At 34.0% G+C, this 17,309-nt stretch overlaps 1 protein-coding gene across 1 annotated transcript in view; it reads right to left on the minus strand.

Moving 5' to 3' along the window:
- The window catches only part of GRIA2 (glutamate ionotropic receptor AMPA type subunit 2), a 99,644-nt gene that overhangs the window by 20,224 nt on the left and 62,111 nt on the right, over positions 1-17,309 (minus strand). Inside the window, exons 7-11 of the mRNA XM_054690185.1 lie at positions 8,236-8,403; positions 7,884-7,988; positions 7,101-7,211; positions 5,389-5,595; positions 4,313-4,683 (exon numbers count right to left, since the gene is read on the minus strand). Of these exons, the coding sequence (XP_054546160.1) occupies positions 4,313-4,683; positions 5,389-5,595; positions 7,101-7,211; positions 7,884-7,988; positions 8,236-8,403 (962 nt within the window). The remainder of the gene's footprint in view (positions 1-4,312; positions 4,684-5,388; positions 5,596-7,100; positions 7,212-7,883; positions 7,989-8,235; positions 8,404-17,309) is intronic.

Raw genomic sequence — 17,309 nt, forward strand, 5'->3', positions numbered from 1 at the left:
GCAGCATTATGCAAAAATTGACTCACATGGGAATCTTTAGCTTTATATTTCTCAATCTATCTGCCCATTAGTGAAACCAGAAATTATTAAACATTGTGGGCAAAGAGTACAGTTTAGTTAGATTTGCTCACATATCCAGAAGCCAAAACTTAAGATTCCTGTAATTCTTTTATAGTTATAATTCCCAAATTCATTTATGGTATGAAATTCCATTATCAGATCAATTTCAAGAACTGTGCAAATAACCCATCCAATATCTATATTCACTCATGACATAAGCAAACATGAATAAAAGAACTGAAACCTCCAGCAAAACTCAGAATAATTCTGACAATCAAAATTAAATATTAAAAATATTAAAAATAAATATTAAAAATATTAAAAATATTTATGCACCATAAATGTAGCTTTTACCACAGAAGAAAGGCTCCCTTTAATTTAGCCAGTGAAGTTCAAAATTTTCATTAGGTTTTTGTATGTACAAAATCATAGATTGTAGATACAATGCAGGATAGAAGATGAGAAAAAATGATACCACAAACAAAGGTATGACAGAAAATATAACTCATAATGAGTAAAAATCTGATGCTTCACGAAATGGATTGCTATGACCCTGGACCTCTGTGCCTCCTGCTTAAGAAAAAAAGAAAACTCAAGGAAAACAAATTAGACAATTCAAAGTTTGAAAGACATGGCTATTAGATACCCATATAGCTATAAATAAAATAATGTTTCTGTGACTATAACTTATGTAAAATACTTTCAAAAGCTTTTTAGATTCCTAACATTTTACTTCAAAGTCTATTTAGATTAATATAAATATGTATATATAGAAATAGATGTATACTGTATTATTTTAAAGATTTGGTGGGATTCTACACATAATTAAGGCTTTTGAACAATACTAAGCAACCAAACATTACTTTTTTGTTAATTTCACTATATCTAACAATTAGACTTGCTGAGTAAAGAGGCAACATTTCTAAAACCCCTAATCACAAAAATTTGGCAACTTTTGGTCTAAAGTCACCCTTCTGATAAACAACCATAAGAAATATTTTGATGAAATATGGATAATGTATCAAATTATTAGGTAAGAACTATAGAATAAAATACTGAAACATGGAGGAAAAAAGAAAACAGGTTTATAAGATTTCTTTTTAGATAAAAATATCTGATGCTAAAATAAAAGAGGAGAGAGAAACAGAAAGAAACCAAGCAAAGAAAAGCCAATAGAATATAATTAGAACCTTTACCATGGCCTCTGAGAGATGCGGAGAATAAAATAAACAAGATAGGATGGGAAAAGTTAAATATTTCTCACTCATATTCTGAAAGAGTATTAAATATATTTTAAATTTGGGAAATTTTTATGTGGACACAGCCACTCTCAGTGTTCCCTATTTATTTCATAGCAATGATAGTCTAATTATATGATATGTATCCTGTATTTAAGAGGGCAGCTTCAGTACCTAAATGCTCAAATCTCTCAAAACAAAAACTAATTACCTGGTAATGGCTTTTGACACTGTACATTGCATGTTAATTGTCCTTCTATTCCAATTGTAAAATAAATGCAAGTTAAATACATTAGTTGTTTTCTTTTACATTGCTTGAATCAAACTTCATGAGATTAAATATGCCAGTTTATATAAAGTGTACAAGATAGCACAACAAATTTATTGGACTTAAACATCATTTAACAGAGAAAATTTTTGAGCATTGTATTATGTATTTGTAAGTGTAATCAAAGTATCAGTTAATGTTTCTGAATTTTGGGGGAACTTTTATATAAAGAGACAAACTCAGTTATATTTTATGGTGACAGGCAAAAAATCCTTCTCTAATTAAAAATAAAATTTTAACCTCTCAGAATCTCCACTAATGAAATGCAGCAAATAAATCCATGTATATTATCATTTATTTTTATCCCTAGCAAGTAGCTATTTTAAAAATGGTATATATTTTTATATTTATTTGAATCTTTTAGCAATATTAGGGAAAAACAGAAGGAAGCAGGAGAGTAAGTCACTTTGTCGCTATTTATAGTATAATTTCTGTTGTCCTATTTTTCAGAATACAACAATTAAGATATTCTAAACTTAATTTCAGACAAATGACCAATTCAATTTAATAAATCATTCTAAATTAATATTTAAATGTTTTCTAGTAATATCAACAATATAGTTCCATATCACATTTTACTTAGGAGGATACGCTAAGATCTTTTCTAATATTTAAAAAGCATCTGTAAAATGACCTGTGTATTTCATGTATATGTGTGCAATTATGTATTTATATATTATTTATTTTAGATACTCAGCTGCTCTATCTAAACTTTTTTTTTTGCCCTCTAAACTAGAGTAACCAACATTGTATTCTTTAAAAGTGAAGGTTTGGCTCATTAAAAATGTATTAATATTTCCAATGTTATATAGTATGTTCAATTGTTAATCTCACATATTGTATAAAGCAAAAGATGTGCTCCTTAAAATTTTTTCACAAAGTGAATTTTGCCCACATACATTTTGTGGCAAAAAAGAAAATCATCTGATAACAAGGAAAAACATCTAAAATCTACTTTTACAGAAAAATTTAAAAATTACATATGGAATTATAATGTCTTGAGTAAGAAATGAAATAACAATTGAATGCATAGAAACAGTTCTATTGTAGGAATAAGACTGACTAGAAATTGTCTATAAGTCATCATGAACCCTGTTATAATATAGACTGTTAAAGATGCCCAGATTAGCAGCCCCTATATGTGAATGTTTTCTGCTCCTTAACAAACACTGGACACTAAGACATCTACCTTCAGACTTACGATGCATAAGAAACAAAGCAAGCAAATCTGAGATTTCACCTGCGGAGCACAGATAGATATGCTCTACTTTAAAATGAACCTTCATAGAATCTCCTTTACTTATTTAAATGGCAGAACATAGTTCACGTTATCCTAGGCTAATTGCCTCATATCTCAAAACTAGGGTAACATTATAATGCAAAAGTCTTCTCACCAAAAGTGACTCATTTTATTAGTGTTTTATGGAAAAGATATTCTCTGAGACCCCAGTTTGGTAAGTATTTTCCCCCCTCATTATTAGAATTTTAATAATTTTAACTTAAACTCAGTATAGAGATAAAAAATTTAATCATATGCATTTTGTTAGAGGTCATCACAATTACACATTTGTATGCAGTCTCTTAGAGAAGTCACAGGGAATATTATAGTAATGATGGAATTAAGATGTTTAGATCCTGTAATCCATAAAAATATGATCTATCAGGGAACTATGCCATTGATAATTTCTGTCTACGTAATATATTTCCATTACCTCGCTGGATGCTTTTTGAATTAATCTCTTATTCTCCAAAGTGCTCAAAAACTAACAATAGAATTAAATAGCATTAGAAAAGGTACAGCCTTTGCTCGTTATTAAGGTATTCTGTAGATAACCCTGTCCAAATTAAAATGTGTCAGATAAATAATCATTTAAGCTTTAAATGTGAAAACTATCACAGGAGAAAAAGTATGATTTATTCCTCTGAAAAGAAAGACCTGGCTGTCATTCTTATTCATGTATGTAACATGAACAAAGGCAATATATGTTTTGGATATATTCATTGCAACTAGGCAATCAAGGAGAGAAATAGCACAACTAATGAGAGCAGAGATGTCTGAATTTATCCCATGCTGTGTATCTTACCATTCAATATGGCACAAGCTTTTGTAATGAATCAGCCATCATTACCCAACCATGTATATTTATCAACAGATGCTTGCAAAATATGTTATACATTCATTCTAACCCAGCAACCTAACCTTAAAATTTTTGCTTGTAAATCTCTCAGACCCTTTATCATGAGCTAACAATGGGAACATAAAAGAGAAAAGATGGGATGTGTGCTAATGAAGTTTTGTAAGCAAGTTGTTTTTGTAGTTAATAACTTATGTAGCCCATTTTCCCATATACAGGTCTGTGGGTCAACACACAGATGACTGTAAAATGAGAATATGCAGCAAAAACACGGTACCCCTCCAAGAAGGCATGGAATGATAGGAACCTTATGCATTTTATAGCCTCTCCATGGTGTGTATAATTTCACCAGGGAAATATAAGCTCAACATTCGAAGAACATTGCTCAAATATTTCACAGACTTATGCCGATTATAAGATTCTGCCCTTAAGTTTTAACGGCTTGGACAGGTAGTCGGCAGCTGGCAAATTCTTTAGAGTGAATTCATAAACACCATGAATGTCCACTTGAGACCTAAAATGCACAAAGTTGAAGCAGGCGAGTAACCAACCTTGGCGAAATATCGCATCCTTGCTGCATAAAGGCACCCAAGGAAAACCAGAGACTATTAAAAATCCCAAATTCATTAGTTGATTCACTACTTTGTGTTTCTCTTCCATCTTCAAACTCCTCAGTGTGCCACTCGTAGGGGCTAAATCTGCTGACCAGGAATAAAACTACACTGACCCCAATGTAGGCAAAAACAATGCACATCCAGATCTCATAGGCTAAAGGATCAAGAAATGAAAACACTCCTGGTTTGGACTTCTGAGGCTTCTTGATCATGATAGATATCCCGAGGCTCATAAAGGGCTTTGAGAAGTCAATCACCTCTTCTCTCACAAGGGTAATAGTTAATGGAGCAATTGCAATATCAGCTTTCTGTAAGGGAAACAAAGGAAAATAATAGTACCTGGAGTCATGGTCAGTATGGAATCATGGTTACATCATTGGAGCAAAAGGGAAGGAAAGGAAATCAGGGAAAATAGCAACAATTATTTCCCTGCAGAGTCCTAGTAAAGAATAAAAAAAGAGCAATTTGTTCCTCAAATAGCCCTCCTTTTTATAAATGCATAGTACGCTCATCTGGCTTGATTACGATAATTACATCTCTAGACTGCATTTATGCCTTTGCAGCCTTTGAACAATACACATGCCCATATCCTTCAAGACAAATGAAATGCCTATCTCAGTTTAGATGCTTGTTTGCTTCTGACTTCATCCTTAATCTTCAAATGTTCATAAGGAAATAAGTATTCCTAGAGCAATGTGGTAACCAACAGCCTTAAGATATAGGTACTTTACAGGGAATATTCTGTGAACAGCAGTTCAAGCTGGATAATTTTACCTAAGGGAAGAGGTATGGTAATTTTACCATATCCTTCAAGACAAATGAATTGCCTATCTCAGTTTAGATGCTTGTTTGCTTCTGACTTCATCCTTAATCTTCAAATGTTCATAAGGAAATAAGTATTCCTAGAGCAATGTGGTAACCAACAGCCTTAAGATATAGGCACTTTACAGGGAATATTCTGTGAACAGCAGTTCAAGCTGGATAATTTTACATAAGGGAAGAGGTATACTTACCCCATACACAAGTTCTCCAACCATCCCATTCCAAATTTTCGTGTCTGCATCCCTGGCCCCATACTTGCCATCCCCAACAATTGTCAACTTGTACTTGAACCCACAATGCTTGGCAATTTCTGCAGCCAAGTCAACACAGTAGCCCTCATAACGCTCATTGCCTTCAAGCATTTCATGGTTTTTCTTCATCATAACATATGGAGATTCCTAGATGGAAAGACAGTGCATTAGCTGATTACAAAAAAAAAGCTGTGATTATTTACTCTCATTAAATCAAATCTTCTGGTTTAATAATAGCCTTGTAGTCAGAAACATTAAGAATAAAGATGGTGGGCAGTGTTAGAGGGTGTAATTAAGCATAATGTTTCTGGAAGGTCCTCAAATGTCTACCATTGTATTTCATGCACATGGCTTGTTCCTAGTCATACCAGAGCAACTGAAACTCAAATGCAGAAACTGTTGGCAATTTTCCTTGTCATGTTTGTAATTCTGAGGCTTAATGAGGAAGAATGCTGCTCAGCATCTATTTATACAACTCTGGATCCATCATACTCACTGTGGTTAAGACCATTCCAAGCCCAACAGCCAGCATTTATCCTGCACACTGCTGTTTCAAGGATAAGGCTCATGAGGAAATTAGGTTCATGGTTAAAGGAGTAAAGAATTATTTTCCAGGTGATGCACTGATTCCACCCCCTTAGATTTCAGGTTTCATTTCATCTAAGACATAATACCATTGAATGATGACACAAAGACAGCCAGAGAATAGCAGAAGAAAGAGGAAGTATAAAAATAACAGATCACAATATTCTCCATTGGAAAGTGGCACCAATGATAATTGGTGTCTCGATGAGGTAGTTCTTCTTAATTGCATGATATAAGCTAAAATCCTCAAATACCCAGCCTGCACCTATTAAGGTATTGATATTTCCAAGTTCTTAACAATGTTTCTTATCAAATTGCTTATCTGTATTTTCTTCTCTGTATTATAAGGATAATGAATCCCACAAATTTACTACCTCACTGTTTAGGAAAGCAAATTAAAATTGCTTTATCTGAATATTATATCCTTTACTGAACTCCATTTCATTTCACCAACAGCTTGTCATGATAATTCTCATCTCCCATCCATCCAAAGCCCAGAGGTTCAAAATCTAGTTTAATTTTGTCTCATTTGTTCAATGCAATGCACATTTATTGACACTTTTATGTCAATAAGTGTGTTGAGATTTATGGTAAAAAGAGGAGTGATCATTCTTGTCTCTAAGGAGTTCACCTTTTCTTGTGAAGGAGAAGTTGACATAATTAAGCTCAGTAACAAATCTAAAGATAGAGTTTATCCACGTTCACCCACATGTATATGGTAATGGACAACCAAAAAACCTGAGGAAATACAATGAAAGCTCTAAGACTATCCCTGATAAACTTTGATGCAACAGTTTACACTTCACTTTTTAAATTTTTTCATTTTTTCTAATTTTTACATCACTTCATTTTTAGGGGATATTTCTAATGCTTTGGTATTATAAATGCTAAATGTAATATATATGCAATATACACTAATGCAATAAATAATTCAATCATTGCAAATGCAATGCTGTCTTCATAATTGTCCTAATAAATATATATATAATAAATATATAAATATCTGGTTGACAGATATTTTTCATAAGAAAAAGTAAATGAAAATATAGGCATATGTAACTAAGTACCAAAATTGTAGTGACAACAACAGTCTTATTCTCAAGTCCAGAGGTGTCATTTCCAGAAGGAAGCTCAGTAAGGGTCACAACCATTTTGTCCATTTCACTCCAGTACCCAATCTGAAAAAGTTTACAGAAAATAGACACATGGATAAACGACCTTTGTATTAGCGAAGCACTTAATCATCTTCAAATCTATATCTGAGTCCAAAATTCAACCTACATTAACTGTGCTTCCTTGAAACAGTTATGTATCTTTTATATATGTAAATCTAATCAGAATAGAAATTCAATATAAAAATAAACAAATTCCTAAAAATGGTTTGTCTCTTCATGTTCACTTTTCATAGGTAATTTGGGTGTGATCTTACAGAAATATAAATAAAATTCAAACCTAGCATTTTAGTCATAACAGTTTTTTTTTTTAAAGCTATTGAATTGAACAGCTACATGCTTATTTGCACAGGCTACGTTTTCTCTTCTCCACCATAAACTTTCAATAATAGTTCTTTCTCTTGTCATTGACCTTTTTCTCTATATTGGTATATAAAAACATAACAATTTTACTTAAAGTCATTTGAAGAACACATTTCAGTTTTACTAGAAATAAATAGAACCAATTTAGAAAAATAATCAAAAATATATCTATTTCTAGAAGTTGTTCAACTGTAGACATGTATCTCTAGGACCCTTTGGAAGACGAGAGAGAGAGAGAGAGAGAGAGAGAGAGAGAGAGAGAGAGAGAGAGAGAGAGAGAGAGAGAGAACTAGCCTTATATCATTAATCATTTACCTTCCGGGGCCCATTAGTTTTGAGCTCCATAATGTTGATTGTATAGTTTATCCTTTTTCCATTCTGGTCAAATTTTATATTTCCTGAGAGACCTTCTACCTGAACCTAACGGAGAAATGAAAAGGATCACACTTATAAATTTACTTCAACCGAAGATACAAATAGGCTATTCTCTTTGATCTCAAGTCAAGAAAAGTGCATTTATTAAGGTTTCTTTTTACTCTTCTACTTGCTTTTGTGCAATTGTAAAATAATATATCTAAACATAAGGAATAAAACAGTATGACTAATTTCACAGGGGAGAAAAAGGTAGTATTGTTGAGTTCCAGACAATGATTTTTGAGTGACTGACCTGTTTGAGGGCCCTTTCAATTTCTACACCTTGTCCCCAGGGGACTGCAGGGTTGGCCAGACAATCTCCTGCGTTCCCCCTTCGAGAAATTTCAATTCTCTGCTTCCGGAGGTTGCGGAAAGCTTCCGTCATCACTTGGACAGCGTCATAGGTCAGGGCAGAAGTATACTGAAAAGTAGAGCACGCGTTGCATAAGAATGGGAGAAAACCCAGAACTCACTGCCACTGGAAATCATCGGACCACGACACAATACATATCAAAGTCCCAGGATTTAGGTAAAATTTTTGCATTCAGAAACCTAAGAATCTCAGAGCAGTAGTAGGAAGGGTGGGACTATGGAAGGAGCTCATGGCACTAAAAATTTGTATTATGTTAATATCTCAGCTATTTCAGGTGAGAGCTTTTCATAATGATTGTGATGATTTATTTTCTAATAAATTTTTCATCAGGTTTCACTTTTTAGCCCATCTGGTGTTATATAAATTATCAAATCATCAAATAAATGTTCCTCCATGGTCTAACAGAAACATTTGACAAAGGCTGCTTAGTTCCAGGATCCTCACTGTCTAGGTTAGCTTTAATGATGCTAACATAGATCTGCAGGGGCCTTAGGAGGGTATTTTCTTAAGTTTATCCAGGTGATACTAATAAAGGTTAGATTTGTTAATATGAGTACTAATGAATATGCTAATTATAAATAATTAAAAAACATTATTAGAAATAATTTAATTTTTTTCAACAAAAAGAAAGTAACTACAAAATTATTCAAAGTTGAATTTGAATTTATCAGAATATCAAAATCTAATTTGCACATATCACATTAAAATAAATTTTCTATTTCACTTTAAAAAATGGTTAAAAAATGGTCATGTCATTTTAATGAAAAAGGGAAAGAAATATTATAAGCAAAATTATTTTAAGGAGAAAATATAATTATATTTCTTTTCCAAGTTTTCATTTTAGACTATCAATGCACCATTTTTTAAAAAAGCCATTTTATATCACAGGCATTATTTCAAATGATATGTACTTTAAAAATTCTTGGAAAATAAGGAATATCACAGCAGGATATAAGTATCACACTTAAGTATCTGTTTTATTCTCCTAAAGGAAAGATGAACATTAATTAGCTTTCTCATGCAGCAACCGTCAGCTCATTGCCAATGTCTGTTTTACAATAAGCTCCAGGTCACTGAATAGGAAATGGATTCTAAATTAAATAAATTGGAAATTATAGAAAAGAATTATTTCAATTTATATTAAAAAGTAGAGTAGCTAAAAGCCAAAATCTTCCTTGAGTCAGCTTGCTTCCATTACTATAAGAAATCTATAAATTCATCTGCTAAGTGTTTTAGAGATCCTTAACAGTTGGTGAGCTACATTAAAAAATAAGATTGGGCTGGATAAAATAAAAGCACTCAGGCCCATACAGCATAAAATAATTATGATTCAAAACATGAGCACACTAAGAAGAGAAATCTTTTCAACCTCTTTTAAATGTACAAATCTAATCCAGTCTCAGACCTATTATCATTTTAAATTAAAAGTCACAATCACAGAAACACACTTCTGGGCTAAGAGAAAATCAACAATCTCATATTCAGAATTCCTTTTTGTTTATGTTCTACATATATGGCTCATTTATTTTTCTAAACAAATATGTTCACATTTTTGATTGGATAGTTAAATATATCAGCTTTATTATACCAGTCACTAAACTAGATGGAAATTAATTTGAAAGGAACATGATGGCAATGCAACTATCTCCTTCTTTGAAAACAAATGCATCATCTCTGTCCCGATGTTTATGTTCTGTGAAATTCCTCAGCTGAGTTGGGAATTTATATGTCAGTGGGGGGTCATTATGCTTTGCAGCACTATATCAGAATCACATCATATCTACACTTAAGAAATCTGGGAAAATATTTTTATGGTCCATTTTCCAAATGCGCTTTTTATTTCACTCTAAATGTACACTTATTGAGACTTATTTTTGAAAAATAAAATTAAATATGCATTTTAAACATGTGTGTTATGCCCAATAGTCAGCACATGTTATTCAATAACATACTACTGTAATCACTGACACCAGACAACAGTACTCCAACAGTCAAAAAAAAAAAAAAAAAGAGGGATGAAAAGAAGATCTATGTACATTAAGAATTTAGTGAATATTCTATAGGAAAATCAAAGTGACTATTTTGTATGGACACCATCTTAGACCAATGCCTGATAGCTGCCTTACCCTGGGAGGATCACCAGCAACCCCATTGTTTCATTCATTGGTATTAACCTGTACTTATGATCCTCACAAATTTCTGTCATCTTAGTAGCACAGAGACACATGGGGTATGTCTCCTCCCCCACCCAATATCTGACGTCATTAATTTTATACAAGAATCAGTCCACATACTAAGCAGGGGATAAAAGGACCCTTATCTGTGGGTGGTGTGGATCCCGTCTAACTAAACTTCTGTCCACCAGCTCCGGTGTTGAGGGCCCCTTACACATTAATAAACTTTAATTGTGATTTGTGGAGGTGCCTTCTTTGATCTTTAGACTCAACTGCCTTCTCAATTTGGAGGAACTTATTTGTTCTCACAGCCACACATATATAAAGAGGATAAATAGGCAAAATGTAAAAAATTATGGTAGCATCTATTCGTAAACATGTTATCTGCATATTGCTAAGATAGAAAAAATATTCACAACAGAAGTTAAAGACTTTAGGTGTTGTAACAATGTTACAAAATCCCCCAGGGTGGCCACTTTCTCAAAGTTTTCCTCAACACTTAAAATTGAGTTGAGCATAGTTTGAAAGCACTGCAGTTAACATCGAAGACAGGGTCCCAGCCTTGACTTTACTGTTTCCTATTCTACTATCTTGGGCAAGATGACTACACAGTGTCCAGTATTTCTTGTTGACGAAATAAGGAGATCAATGTGTCTTCTATGTCATAGTAGTGTTGGAAAGAAAGGTGAGGGAATAGGAATTTATGTTAACCTCTCTATGTGCCAAACTTGAGCTGGATTATTTCCTAATAAGTGTTTCAAAAAAAAAAAATCCTAAGCAAAAATATTTTTATTCCAAATCTACTGATGAAGATGCCATGTTAGAAACATTTTAGTGCCTTGGTGATGGGTCGTGTATGGTAACATACATCTGAAGAGGTGTGATCCTCTGAATCTTGGACAGCATTATAAACCAATGCTCCTTCAATAAGTAATTAATTAAATCCACCCTCTCTGAGCACCCTCCATCAGACAGGCCCCATGCTGATCCTGGGGAGAGACGGAAGGTAAACACAGTTGCTGTCCTTACAGATCACCCTTCATCAGGAAAACTGCAGGTTTATAATAAATTATACGGTCATCAATATTGGCAGAAGTACTACATGTAAAAAATAATAAAATAGAAAAAAATTAAGTTATATTTTACTCAGGGTCACAAAAATATGTTTCAAAGGTAAAATTTGAATCCAGATTTCTATGTTTCTGGAATACTGAGGTTGCTAACTGTCCAGGTTTGCCTGGGACTTACCTGATTTTAGAACAGAATGTTTGGAGTCCCAGGAAACTCATTCATCTTAGATGCACTGAGGCAGAAGGTACAGTTAGTGGGAATATACCACACTGAATGAATAGAGTTACAGAGAATGAGAAGCGGGGGAACTATAATATATGCTAAAAGTACAAGTTATTGACCAACATGTTTGCCTTCTTTTTTCCTATTATTACTACCTAGACGGTTGCAAAACTAACTTGTTGATTTACAATGTCTTGAAAGCCACTATCCTGCTTCACTCTCTGGGATCCAGTAAGTGCAGAAAGTGATACTCATATTGGCACATTACAGGTCCTGAGAAACCTGTAGTGACAATTTCAGTTTAACTTTGTGTTGCTCAAGCTTACTACCATATTAAAATTTCCTAGAAGCAATGACTTTCCACAAAAATAGTGTTTTTGGTAACATACTTTGGGATGTTAAAAATTTTATGACCTGGTAAATATTAAATATTCATTTTTAAAATAGCATGAATTATTTAGTTAAATAAAATTATTATACTCTGATATTTCTCTAGAGAAACTTAGACAATGTGCTTCTCAGTTGCTTCATTTTGCAAAATAATCAACGGGGTCCAAAATGATGAGCTCTGCAATAATAATTAAACCTCTAAAGAACATTTTGGAACATCTTTTTTTTTTCTTTAAGTTTCTTAACAATAACCAAGAATTCAATAGAGCCATAGTAAAAAGACCAGTATTAGGAAATATATTATAAAATTATTCACTTAATTTCAAATTCAACTGCAGTCCACTCTCTGGAAAAGAGCTGTCTGTGATAAGATCCTCTTTAATTTACCTTTTGAACATGTGCCCTTTGAAACTTTACTGCATAAAGTCAAAAATCTTCTTAAAAACTTAGCATCGTGGAACAAAAGGAAGTCCCTTTCATTGCTGGTAGGAATGCAAAATAGTACAGCCACTTCGGGAGACAGTTTAGCAGTTTCTAGCACTTACTTTCACCATATGATCCAGCAATTGTAATTCCTGATATTTAACTTCAATGAATGGTTAATAGATATTTAAAAGTTCAATATATTTTTCAATTATTTTTTATAAAATATAAAATGCTATCAATATAAAATTTTAACTTATGGGTTTGTTTCAACTATTTAAACAGTATAAAACAATTATAGATGTGTTTATATATGATTGTTTTAATATAGAATATCTATATATTTATATATAATTTAAACATTGTGTGTGTGTATGTGTGTGAGTGTAGATGTACACATAGTAAGTTGTGGGTAAAATGCCTTTCTACTAGCAGTAGAGAATGTCAATGTGTCAGCCACAGTTTTGGTCCGTTAAAACATTCAAGAAGCAGAATTAATTCTATTAGGCCATCAGGGTACTATTTAATGCACGGTGCTAATTACTAGACTGAAAAAGATTATACTATTTTCAGACAGACCTAATAACTCTCTTAGGACAGCAATTAAAAAAGTTTGAGTCTGTGCTTCAAGTCGTTTCCTGAGTGAAATGAGATTCTTGTGGGAAAGCCATTATTTAAAGCACCACAGAAATGTCAGTCACGTATTACGGTTGAGTTCCTTAACACCAGCAGGATTTTACAGACACAAAAGTCAGACTAAGGTTTTAACTGCTGACACGACAAGGTAGAATGGATAGTTACTCCTTGCACATTGTTGACGATACCCAAAGCACTGAGGACCTATCTAAAAAATGGAAATATTTGCAAATTGTTTTTTGAGGTAGCAGCAACTCATCTTCATAATCTGCCTCTTTTTGAAAAAAGATGGTAAGAAGGTAAAATGCTCACTTTCATGGATTTCATTGAAATCCAGGTGCCCTGAAGGGCAGGTCTGATTGCCTCAGTGATTTCACATTTCATCAAGAGAAATAACACCACTTTTCTGTCAAGGCTGAATAAATGAGCATAACAAACGGCAGGGCAGAAACTTAAACCAAATTTCATGGTGACGATAATTGCCTATTTTGTTTCTCAGTGACCTGCCATTTTCAAAGTGTTTGCCTATATTTCATTTTATTACTCTTCATTTCAACAAGTATCCAGTATGTGTGTATTTTGTATAGACCACTGTATGACATTCAGGGCAAATGAGATAACTGACACACAGTGTTTCAGGGTCATGGCTGTAATTCACAAATATCTCTCAACTCGATTATATCAGAATAGTATATGTGAGCAATTTTGGTGTTTGCTATTTTTTTTTTCAAATAAAGAATTTGCATGTATTTCCTTCCACCTTCAAGCCACAACCTCACTTCAGATAACTATCATCTGCTGCCTGGGTTGTTTGTGAGATCTTCCTAACAGCTCCTTAGCTGTCATGTGCATCCCTTTAACTACATTACAAAGTAGTCATTGGAATCTCCCTGTGTCCAAACCACAGTCATCTAGTGGTTCCCTATTGCACTTAAAATACGGCAAAAGCTGATCAGTATGTCAAAAAGGCATACACAATTTGGATCCTACATGTTTCCAAAGGACTAGGTCTCAGTATTTCTTCAAAACACCTCTGTTCATCCTCCAGCCTTAAGGAAATATTTACATTTTCCATGCATGTCAAACTTATTTCCTCTACAGAGAGGCACTGTCTTTCTTTCACTCTCCTACTGTCTACCGCTCATTCAGGATTCACATTTTATATTGCTTCATCCTAGAATCTTTTCTTTCTTCCTTTTTTAAATCGAGGTAACATTGGTTTACATTACTGTTGTATCTGGAAGTGTAGGATTCTCCCCTTCTGGCACTGTAACCATAGCACTCCTACTTCAAAGCACCCATAATGTACCACCATAGTCCATTATACTCCCTCCCTACCTTATAGAAACTTTTCTAATTTCCAGATCTTAAACTGTAAGATTAGTGGTTTCTTGCAAATACTACCACATGACCTTTGCTACCATGTGACCTTTGCTTTCCTCCTATTTGTTCATTAGAAAGCTCCTATTAAATAGTTATTATGTGCCAGGACCTATTCTAGGAACTTGAGATATATATTAGTAATGAAACAGGCAGCAAAAAATAAAAATCTGCTTCCTTGTGACACTTACTTTTAAACAGAAGGAGATAGATAATAATGCAATGAACAAATTAATAACAAATACTGTACACTAGAAGGTAATCATGGGAAAAAACTGGATCAGGGGAAACGACAGCGGGATACAACCTGATGGATGGAGAGATTACAATTTGAGTAGAGAGGCTGCACTGGGCTTCCTTGAGAAGATAGCATCTGAACAAAGATCTAAAGAGTGCAGGAGGTTTACCCATCAAAATCCTTAAGGGGTGAGTAATCCGGAAGAAAGAGTCAGTGCACAGTTCCTAAATTAGGTAGGTTCCTTCTGTGTTGTTGAGGGAACAGCGAGGAAGTCAAGTAGCTGAAGTGTAGTGAGCATGGGGGAGAGTGCCAAGAGGTAAAGTCACATGGGACAAAGAATATAGGGTCTCAACAGGCTAATGGGATGGCATTGGCTTTTACCCAACTGAAACAGAAAGCCATTTGAGTGTTTGGAGCAGGGTAGAAGCATAATCTAATTTCTGTTTTAAAAGGATCACAAACAAGGGAGATACTGGGGCAAATATAGAAGCAGGAAAACCATTGGGAGAGACCACTGCACTCATCCCAGCAGAGACAATGGTGTTTGGAGCAAGGATGTCTGCAGAAGTGATGCGAAGTGAGAACAGATAGAATTGCATATGGGCAAGCAAAGAAAGAGAAGTCAAGGACAGTTTCAAGTTTTCGGTCCAAGTAGCAATTGAAAAGCCAAGTTCCCATCAACTGAGATGGAAAGAATTCTGAAAGAATAATGTGCAGGGGCTGAAGAGGGAGCAGTGGTGGGAAATCAGATTTGTTTTGAATGCATGGATTCTAAGACGTCAATATGACAATTTCCATCAATGCTAAACAAGGTAATTGCTGGTTTCTAGTCTGAAGAATGCAAATGCCTTGTCTTTTCTTTGACATCTAAGATGGTGTCTGCTTGCAGAGAAGAAACCCATTAAATATTTATTGAATGGAAGCTGAAATGATAAAGAAATGAATTAATATTGTAGCAAATTACAGAGAATCAGCTTTAAAAATCCTTGTGCCATGATTTGTACAAGATGAAAGAATAAAGAAATTTAACATTTCCCATCTATATTTGGTGGTTATTAAAATACATTAAATATTGAAACTAATATAACATTGTATTCATATTTATTGAATATGGTTGATTTTAATTAGGAAGCTGGGAAGTTGAACAGCTTTTGGGGAAGTCTACGGCTTGAACAATAATTGATTTATATCTTCCCTAACTTGATATAACTGATATTTCTGAAACCTAATCATAAAGAAAATTCAATATAATAAATTGCATTTTTCTAGGTTTTTCTGCCTATGAAACAGGTTTTTATTGTAGTATAGTAAAACAAGATATAAATTATCAGGAAATTATCATTACTTACTACAATCAGTGACCCCAAAAAACAAATAAAAAATAATCTCACTAGAGGTATTTTTGCTCCCTTTCCTTGATATATTTCCTTAGATAATATATTGAGAATATGTTACCTGTTTTTATTTAGGAAAAATTAAATGGTCCCCTCTGTAGTTTTCCTTCTTCTCTTCTGCTTACAGAGCACACACAATAATGAAAGTGTTCCCATCTTGTAATTTCCACCTCTGACATGTTGACACCTGAAGAGCCTCACCTTTTGGCAACCCCATAACAAGCCACTCCCAACTGTCCCAAATATTTTCAATTCTTGGAGCACCAAAAAAGAGTGCATTTCTTGACTCTGTATTCTGCTACATCCATTCAGTTCCTATACATGTCACCCCCCCTTACCCAACACCACCCCCAATATTTTCCTCTTCAGTGACATAAAAATCGTACTCAGCTGTCTCTCCTTCCAGCTCCTCTCTTTCTTTACACTGCCCTAATCATACAGCAGCGTGTTGGCATATTTTGCATGAAATGTTCTCAATTGTATTTGCTTATTGACATGTGTGTCTCCTCTAATTTGATTGTGGATTATCCAAGGCAGGGTTTTTTGTGTTTCTTATATTTAGTTTCTGGCCCTCTACTAGATAGGCAATGTGTCTGTGTTAGAACAAACACCCACCCAAAGCTGTATTCACCCCACAGATTTTCGGTTCTTTTTATCAAACTTTAAAGGCCACCCAAAATGCCTCCTATTGGCACCCATGTTTCCAAGCCATCCTAAGTGTCTGTAAATGTTTGCAACCTGGAAATTTAAGGCCAGGACTGCATTGTGCAGATGAGGAGATGGGACATGGGGTCAAACAGTGCAGCAGGACCCACGTTTTCTAATTTATAAGCCTATGTGCTTTAAAACACCCAGCGATGAAAGATCTGTGGAACTTTGGCAGAAGCAAGTGAAAAGGTGGCACTTTAAAGGGGAAAAACTACAGTAGAAGAGGGCAGAGAAAGGTCGCCATCAAGGTCTCAACAGAGTAAAATCCGGCAGCAGGTTTTGTAAAGATGTTAGCAGAGTGCATTGCCAAAGATCTCT

The sequence above is a fragment of the Talpa occidentalis genome, unplaced genomic scaffold (genome assembly GCF_014898055.3).
Source record: "Talpa occidentalis isolate TD23 unplaced genomic scaffold, MPIMG_talOcc4v2.1 talOcc4.8, whole genome shotgun sequence".
Classification (NCBI taxonomy): domain Eukaryota; kingdom Metazoa; phylum Chordata; class Mammalia; order Eulipotyphla; family Talpidae; genus Talpa; species Talpa occidentalis.